Source organism: Megalobrama amblycephala, linkage group LG21 (assembly GCF_018812025.1).
Source record: "Megalobrama amblycephala isolate DHTTF-2021 linkage group LG21, ASM1881202v1, whole genome shotgun sequence".
Taxonomy (NCBI): Eukaryota; Metazoa; Chordata; class Actinopteri; order Cypriniformes; family Xenocyprididae; genus Megalobrama; species Megalobrama amblycephala.
Window position 1 is genome coordinate 28785738 of NC_063064.1, and position 9548 is coordinate 28795285.

The 9548-nt window shown below is 35.6% G+C and overlaps 2 protein-coding genes across 3 annotated transcripts; one reads left to right on the forward strand and one right to left on the reverse strand.

Annotated features, from left to right (window-relative positions):
* Positions 1–69: 69 nt before the first annotated feature.
* On the forward strand, positions 70–2780 carry lg21h1orf50 (linkage group 21 C1orf50 homolog). Its single transcript, XM_048171886.1, has 5 exons — positions 70–224; positions 1464–1579; positions 1678–1764; positions 1945–2076; positions 2320–2780. Exons 1-5 carry the CDS (start codon positions 176–178, stop codon positions 2503–2505), a joined length of 570 nt encoding a protein of 189 aa, XP_048027843.1. The 5' UTR covers positions 70–175; the 3' UTR covers positions 2506–2780.
* A 1269-nt stretch (positions 2781–4049) lies between these two features.
* Positions 4050–8811, reverse strand: ap5b1 (adaptor related protein complex 5 subunit beta 1). Of its 2 annotated transcripts, none has more exons than XM_048172869.1 (3): positions 8694–8811; positions 8426–8581; positions 4050–6836 (listed from the first exon to the last, which is right to left on the reverse strand). In XM_048172869.1, exons 2-3 carry the CDS (start codon positions 8567–8569, stop codon positions 4176–4178), a joined length of 2805 nt encoding a protein of 934 aa, XP_048028826.1. In that variant the 5' UTR covers positions 8570–8581; positions 8694–8811; the 3' UTR covers positions 4050–4175. The 2 variants fall into 2 exon arrangements, with proteins under 2 accessions (XP_048028826.1, XP_048028827.1); XM_048172870.1 differs by having other exon boundaries at positions 8426–8570; positions 8694–8804.
* Positions 8812–9548: the final 737 nt, after the last annotated feature.

The window sequence follows — 9548 nt, forward strand, 5'->3', positions numbered from 1 at the left end:
GTGTGGAAATTATTAGATTACAAAAATAGAGATATCTTTACACAGGCAACTATCACGGCTACTACTCCACAGTAGGACCCCAGAGACGCCTCCGTGTTGTGCCAGACTTTTTTAGTGACACCGGCGAGAAGTCTCGTGTTAGTTTGATGAGAGTTAAGCGATAATTCATCACAGAATGGACAAAACTGTCAATCTGCCACATCAACCCAACAAAACCACCACAAGTAAGACAAATGCTTTCGATGATATATTCAGAAATTGTATGTACAAGTCATAATATAGCATATTTTTATTAGTTCAGGTTGTTGTCTGTTTTGTCAGCCAGTGAATGATTGTATTGATCGAGTTAGTCATTCCAACATATTGTTAGTTAAACATTGAAAACAGAGGTTGAATGTCTTTGCTTAAAAGTATTTTCATTGACAAACAAAATTGTTATTATAAGCTGACATAATGTTTGTAGTGTTATTAAATGTCCCATTATTGGCTCACTGTAAACACAACAGTCAATGATACTAAGCAGAGTCAAATTTTGCAAGTAACAGTAAAAGATTAATACATAAATAAGATCATAAAGACTATTTGCAGAGTCCCAAAATGTATTTTAAAAATGTATGTAATTTTTTTAAATGTTAAACACCCGAGTCTCAGCTCTTCACCTCCAGAGATGTTTGCTTTTACTCACAAGAGCTTATCCAACTGGTTACATAATTACCTTACAAAATTCACCAGAGTAACAATAATTTCCTGATGCATTACTGCGGGATTTCTACTGGAGAGGATTAGGGCCAAGCAATAATAAAAAAATAAAACCATCTCGAGATTAAAGTTGTTAATTTTCGAGAAAAAAACTCGTTAAATTTTGAGAAAAAAGACGAGATAAAATGTTGAGAATAAAGTCATTAAATTATGAGAAAAAAATGTCGTTAAATTACGAGAACAAATTCGTTAAGTTATGAGAAAAATGTCGTTAAATTTCGAGAAAAAGTTGAGATAAAATGTTGAGAATAAACTCATTAAATTATGAGAAAAAAGTCGTTAAATTATGAGAACAAATTCGTTAAATTACGAATTTGTTCTCATAATTTAACGACTTTTTTCTTGTAATTTAATGACTTTATTCTCATAATTTAACGACTTTAATCTCAAGATGGTTTTATTTTTTTATTATTGCTTGGCCCTAATCCTCTTCCGTAGATTTCAGATCAGAACAGTGCAGGAAGCTTTTAAAGTCTTTTTGGCATTTTTAATTTCTTTTTTTTTTATGGAAGTGGTGGTGGCTGCATACAAATATACTGTAGTTACTATGGTATTTTGGCTGAACTATGAAATAATGTTACCATAGTACAGTTTTGTTAGATTATCCTTTGGATTTTATGCATCATTTTTACTCTAAATGCAAAAACATGTCTGTACTATGTAACAGGATTTTACATGTATACATTAATGCGTTTATATTACAGTAACTTTGGTGGAGACCAGCAGTAACCCAAGTGGAATGATGCTGGTGAATCCCTACCAGACTAACCGGGTTGGGGATCCCATGGACCTAGTTTGTCTGGCACAGCAAGTACAGAAGGTAAGTGATGCTTTAGGTCACACTTGTGATATACAATTTTTTATCATCTTTTAATGATGGATTTTTTTTTTTTTTTTTTTTTGTGGTGGGAATTTTAGGGAGATGAATTTATCAGAGCCAATGCTTGCAATAAACTTACAGTCATTGCTGACCAGATAAGATACCTTCAGGAGCAAGCAAGAAAGGTGAGATTGAACTGTCAATCAGATGACCATTTTTATTATACAGCAGTGTGATAAATGTCCCTGGAGTTGTATTGGGAGCAGCACTGGAATATGTGTCTTTGTTTAAATATACGTGCCAGTATAATAATCTGAAATGTGACAAATAAATAATGGTTAAATCACTCCCTGTTTATACTTAAGGTTTTGGAAGATGCCAAGAAAGACGCTGAGCTTCATCACGCCGCCTGCAATGTTGTGAAGAAACCAGGAAACATGTATTATCTTTACATGCGTGAATCCGGACAGCGATACTTCTCGATTCTGTCTCCACGGGTGAGTTGAGTGCCACATTATGAGACTCATGAGGTCTCATCAGTTGTTATGAGTGAGAAGTAGGGTCAATCTGAATTGGTTGGTGCCAACTAATAATGATAATGAAACAAAATGTTTAGTAATTGCTCTCGGAAATAAGGAATTCTGCTGTTTAGTAAGGTGTAACAAAAGAAAACGATAAATATTTGTACTAAAGCAAAGTACAATATTTAACTGCTAATTTAATGTTTCAATATCTTACAGGAATGGGGTCCTAGTTGCCCTCACAAGTTCCTTGGCGGATACAAACTCCAACACGACATGTCTTGGACACCACAGGAGGAGGTTGAAAAACGGGATGCTGAAATTGGCATCATGGACAAACTGTTGAACAGGCAAATTGCTCTACCAGCCAGCACAGAGCCTAACTTTGAGGGTATTTCACAGTGAAAGGGCACAGCTCACTCATGGACTGTCTTATCTGGCCATGAAGGCCAACTGGTCTTAAAAGATACTAATCGTTTGTTAATACAGAGGATAATTCGCAAACCTGGATTGCCTTGTCACTACTGCATTAATGAACCTGTCATTTAATCATGCATTTAATGTCTTTATGGTCAGATTTTCCATGCTGCTTTCTCAAATGTATCTTAATTTAAGAACTATTTGCCATTTGGTTTTTAGTAAAGTCCCCCTGTGGTGAAAACATTAAAAACTTGATTGTTTGTATGTCTATGTGGTGTTTTTAATATGCTTTAAGACAAATCATGTGCAAATTCATAAGTCAACACCATTGCTGAGTATTTTCTCTTTAAAACTGCAGTGATCTAAAGACATTTTCAAAAGCACGGTTTGAAATCGCTGCCATTTCTTACATCACAAACTACCTTGTAACCAATCATGTCAATGTGCTGGCAGACTTTAGCATATCATTAACCATGACCGCTCTGAAGCAGGAGAGTCTTATATCATATATATCAATGTATATTTTTCTGTTTATATGAAAAATTGGGTAGATTTAGCAATATACACTGCAAAAAATGCTGTTCTTACTTAGAGTTTTTGTCTTGTTTCTAGTAAAAATATCTTCTTAAATCAAGAAGCATTTTCTTGACAAGTAAAAATTATTTTCTTGTTTTCAGGAAAAATAAATCAAAATTAAGCACGTTTTTCCTTAAAACAAGCAAAATAATCTGCCAATGGGGTAAGCAAAATAATCTTTCAAACCAAGAATAAGATATATAATCTTGTTTTCAGTTTGGACTAAGATTATTTTGCTTGTTTTAAGGAAAAACGTGCTTAATTTTGATTTATTTTTCCTGAAAACAAGAAAATAATTTGTACTTGCCAAGAAAATGCTTCTTGATTTAAGAACTTTTAAGATATTTTGACTAAAAACAAGACAAAAATTCTAAGTAAGAACAGCATTTTTTGCAGTGTAGCGAGTGTGTGATGTATATTACGATGTTATGAACTACAAACCTTTCTCCACTGACATTCTGAGTTGTTCAAAGCGTTTTTAAGGATACTGACTGTTAGAAGGCAGCTGTCTGACTCTGAGATGAAGAACGGGAACATGGTTTGAGTAACATTAGCAACACATTATTAGCCCTTTGATAACATAGTTATTACTGTTAATTACATATTAATTACTGTTATGTGTACGACATTGTAAAAAGTGATACCATTGTGCAGCGTTTACCTCAGTAAGTTGACCGAGTGGATCTCTAAGCTTATGCGAGTGGAGGCGGGGCTAATTAGCATATTCATAAGTCTGTGTATATTAAATGAAGCAAGGGTTTAGCGTTGCATTCAGATTATTTTAAGGCATGAATTTTTTTTTCCACAGGAAAAAAAATGTTTAAACATCACTTTGGTGATGAAAGATGAGTTTTAAGGGATATGACTTTAAATAATTTATTCAGTGCCTTGTATTGATTTTGTGTAAAGCAGCAGAAAAGCACTGCTTACTGTACATGAAACAGCACACCACATGTGCTCATATATACTTTATTAAACACGTTACTCAAAGATTTTATATACAAAAACAAATGGTGTTATATCAATACAAAGTAATAAAATAAATTGAATTGGTTAAAATCAAATCAAATATAATCCATTTAGCCATCTGTTACTGTTGTGCTACAACGATCAGTAATATCTTGAAGGTAAGAGTTCACAAAGGGCAATAGCTCCCAGTTGTCCGTTGCAATGCTGACCTGAACTGCGTCCTCAGCTTGTGTAATCGCCAAAAGGACATGGCACATTGGTGGAAGAAAGAACAATACTTTCCATGATCTTTCGCTTTGCTGATCCGTAATCAGGTAACCCTGAAAATGTGTCTCGATCAGATCAGCTAGACTTTCATCTCCAGCTTTGAAACAAAACAGACTTATGGCAGATTTGTCAGGACTCCCAGAGGCTGCGGTCTCCCAGATGCGGTCGAACACTTCCTCTTTGCGTGCCCATGATGTATTTAGCGGTAAAGGCAGAGGAAGGAATATCTCAGGGAATGAAACGCTCACGTCAGGCAGTTGGCTGTGCCAAGAGCGTCCATCTTGGGTGGTAAATATGGCACTGACGCATACAGTAGTGGGGTAGGGTTGAAATGGTTTGAGCTTTACGTTGACCTCCGGTGGCTTTCGGTCTCTGAACACGCAAGGTACGTGTATGTCACTTACCTTTGCATAGTTTGAATCTTTCAGCTCGAAATGCAGACAGATTGTAAAGACTCTATCGAATAAAGCATCGGTTTCGTCTGCATGAGTCAGATTGTACCTCAAAGTGACCTCCGACCCAAAGCCTGGCATCTGGAACTGTTCTTGATAACCCTCCAAACTTTTCTTAGTCTCTCCTGTTGCCTCCAACGACTCTGAAGTTTCTGAAGAGCTTTGTGAGGGTTTTTCTTGCACCTTGACGAGTCGCAAAACATGCCGCTCGGTTTTGCGTACCGTCAGGTTACTGGCGATCCCCTCGCCCTCGGCCATGACGGCAGAATGCGACCGCTCTTTGGCACGACCTCCATCAGGTCCTTTGGCGAGAACCCCCGTCAGCTTTTCCCATGAAAGGTTGGTTAGCAATGTGTAGTAGAACCGAGCGTGATCCTTAATATCCGTGTCGTCGTAATGAACCGATATGTATTGCAAAAGATCAGCCAACTCGATAAACACCTGATCGATGGAAGGATGCTCCAAAAGATTCCGACAAACGGCAAGAACTGCGTTTCCGACCTGCCAGTTGCCTCTTTCACACAAGTTGGAGTTGATGAGAACATTGAGAAGAAGGTAAATGGTGTTCCTCTGGGTAATCGGACCCTCTTTAGCCACTCTTTTCAAGACTTTCAAGTGCAAGCTCAAATTATGAATCGTCAACTGCAACGGAGGCATTTCCATAATGCATTTCTGAAGCCCTCTCAACAACTTCACAGACCAGACGTGGTCGCCCAGACACTCCTGGATGCGATCCGTGAGGCCAATCAAATTTGGAGCTAGTCGGGAATGTCGGGAATACATGTCGCATAATTTGTCGATCAGCTTCTCGGAGAGCTCTTCCATGCCGCTGAAGTGTGTGAGAAAAATAAACACCGCCCTGAAAGAGGTCACCACCACTTCTCTGCTACTGTCGCTGTCTACGATTTTCAAAAGCGCCATTATGTGATTAAACAGGTAGTCTATTCCTTTGTCCGCTTCACCCTCGTCTGCTTCTAGATGCACCAGACAAAGAAGGTTCAGTCTGCAGAGCATAGTCGCACTATCGTTAAAAACCGTTGGAAGAAGAGATGCTGCCAAACGTGGCGTAACCAGCACAGGTAAACTCTCTTCTCCGCTACTGGATATGGGCCGGTTCTCAGGGAAGTGCAGAATGCAGTCCATGTAGAAGAGCTTCTCAGGAGTTCCTAGGAGCGGATGCTGGGCCGTACTCACAAGACGCTTGAGCAGGAAGTTCTCATCCTCGGCGGTGAAAAGGCTGTCTGTGAACGTTTCTTTCATGAAGAGTGTGGCATGCATGAGCTCGACTTCTGCGGTTCCGAAAAGTCGCAGAAGCTGCGATTTGAATAGCGTTGGAGAAAGTCCCGGCACCATTGCGACGACTTCTACAAGCTCCCTCAGCAGGGCAGATTGGGAAATGGGCGTTAGCAGGTAAGACTCCTCCAAGAGTGAAGCCATTATAGATTTGAGTTCTTTACAATCCAATCCTGGTGGCAAACGTGGGACTTGCACCATCATGTTTATTGGCAACAAGGTCAATCCTAACTGATTACTTTTCCACGCAAACCCTTCATTTCCTCCTAAAATGCTCTTAAACTCTAAATCAGTAACATCTTTTTGCTTCGTCAAGATCCGTATGGCGTTTTTCAGCCCTAGTGTATAAAGCATACAATAGGACTGATGCAGAACGGTAGTTTCTTGCTGCTTCAGAAGATGCAGGGACTCCAACTTTTGAGAAAGAAGACCCGGGCAACAGGTTTCCATTTCTCGAAGGCAGTCGCAGGCGGTGGCCCTTATAGGCTGTTGGGAAAGCCCGCATCTGTAGTCATTGGTGTCCTGAATTGTCTGAAATAGAAGGTCCAACCAGTCTTCAGCCATCTTTGTGTGGGTGGCCAAGCAGGATGTGCATATTATCACGTTGGTGATGGCCAGCATGACATTGCACTTGAGGATGATGGATTTCTGTGGCGTGTGAGAGAAGACTGACAGCAGTTCAAGGGCCGTTTCTTCTCCCACGGAGGTAGAAGGGCAGAGAATGGTTGGATGATCCAGTAGCACAGACACAAGGAGTATCTTATAGTAAGGAAAAAATAATAATTTTAAGTTAATTGCACACCATTTCAACAGTATGTAATAGGTCTAGATATTGCAAAAGATGCAAACATTGTGGAGAAAATGAAGAAAATGTGATGGTAGCATGTTTGTTTATTTGAAATACACTACCAGTCAAAAGTTTGGAAACATTACTATTTTTTAATGTTTTTGCTCTTATGCTTATTAAGGCTGAATTTATTTCATAATAAATACAGAAAAAAACAGTAATATTGTGAAATATTATTACAATTTAAAATTATGGTTTTCTATTTTAATATACTTTAAAATATAATTTATTTCTGTGATGCAAAGCTGAATTTTCAGCATCATTACTCCAGTCTTCAGTGTCACATGATCCTTCAGAAATCATTCTAATATGCTGATTTGATACTCAGTTATTATCAATGTTGGAAACAGTTGTGTTGCTTAATATTTTTTTGGAACCTGTGATTAAAAGGTTAAAAAGAACAGCATTTATTCAAAATATAAATCTTTTCTAACAATATAAATCTTTGCTATCACTTTTTATCAATTTAACACATCCGTGCTGAATAAAAGTATTAATTTCTTTCCAAAAAAAAAAAAAAAGAAAGAAAAAATTACTCACCCCAAACTTTTGAATGGTAGTGTATATTGTTACAAAAGATTTCTATTTTAAATATATGCAGATATTTTTTTTTTACTTTTTATTCATCAAAGAATCCTGAAAAAGTATCACAGGTTATAAAATAATATTAAGCAGCACAACTGTTTCCAACAGTGATAATAAATCAGCATATTAGAATGATTTCTGAAGCATCATGTGACACTGAAAACTGGAGGAATGATGCTGAAAATTCAGCTTTGATCACAGGAATAAATTATATTTTAAAGTATATTAAAATAGAAAACCATAATTTTAAATTGTAATAATATTTTACAATATTATTGTTTTTTCTGTATTTATTATGAAATAAATGCACCCTTAATGAGCATAAGAGACTTTGTTCAAAAACATTAAAAATAGTAATGTTTCCAAACTTTTGACTGGTAGTGTACACCATACTAAATAGTGACATTTAACATAAACAGGACGTTCAACATTTTGTATTAAATAATATTTATTATAAATTTACACTCTGTTTATATTTTTCATTTGTCACTTTATTATGAAAAATATTACTAAACATTAAGAACATATTAAGAAAATTAATATATTATACTCTATTTTTATGTATTAAAGGAATAGTTCACCCAAAAATTAACATTTTTTCATCATTTACTCACTCTCAAGTAACCAAACAGTTGGTAGGCCCCATTTACCTTATTTATTTTATTTTTTTTACTATACTATGGAAGTCAATGGGGTCCATCAATTGTTTGGTTACCCTTATTATTCAAAATATCTTCTTTTGTGTTCAGCAGAAGAAAGAAATTCATACAGGATTGGAACAACTTGAGGGTGAGTAAATGATGACAGTATTTTCATTTTTGGGTGAACTATCCCTTTAAGATTTTTCCATGCACGTTATATAAAATACACTACAATAAATAAGACGTATATGCGTTTGTCTGCTTGCTTTCATTACCTTGAGCTGATCATTGGCCTTATCATTCCGCAGTTCGTGGAGAAGTTCAGCCAAGAAACTCTCAGAGGTGGTGGTGGCCAAAAACTGAGATGGGCTCAGTAGAAAGGCCGATATTCTCTGATCCCACAGATCCGCAATAGTCATTCTGGAGATAAACTGTTAAAATCAGAATAATAGAAGTTGTGTTCATTGCATTGACGCTATATTGATTTAATAATGTACACAAACATTAATATAATAAGTGCATTCTTTCAGTTTAACGACTCACCTATCAGATCACACTTTAAAAACATAAATAAAGCAAATATTACTGTGTAAAGTACATCTATTGACGTCTCTGAAAATCATGTGTTCCCAAGCTGTCATATGATAAACCAGGTAGTGACTGTACACTTTAAAATAAAAGTCGCCTTTGATTAAATATTCCATAATAACTATGTCAGGTTGTTTTTAATTAACTAATTGTATAGTAATTATATATAACTTTTTTTTAGATTTTTTTCTTAATTTTACACTGCTATTATTTACGCTTACATTACTGAGATTAAACAGTGGGCTTGTATTTTGACACGGTGATGTGATCTTGTTTTTTTGTTTGACTGCCATCGTGTGGTGGTTTAACAATTTAGAGAAGTAGGTCAAAAAGTAACCTGAATTTGAAAATTAAATAATTAGAAATAATAAATAGCCTTTACAATGAATATTAAGGTCATAGTTTGTAAGATAAGGTGATGTATATCTAATATTGAAAACTAACAATTTATTGATGTCATTAAATATTAACTTTTTTTATAATTTGCTCTAATTGCAAATTGTACATTTTATGTAAAAATGATTATATAGTGTAAATCAATAACAAGATATAGTACGGAATGTGCAAAACAATATAAGGAATATGTAATATATAAATGGTGGCAATATAAGTGTATATGAAAATAAATGTAGGCCCTATTAGTGATTAAAAATACATATATGTATTTATTTAAATATACAAATTATGATATAATACCTTTGTATTCATATTTTCATCATAGTTTTATTTATAATAATATTTTAAAATACATGATTATCACTATACATTTTTTTCTGTGTGTGTAAAATTAATGAAGTGACTCGCAAATGA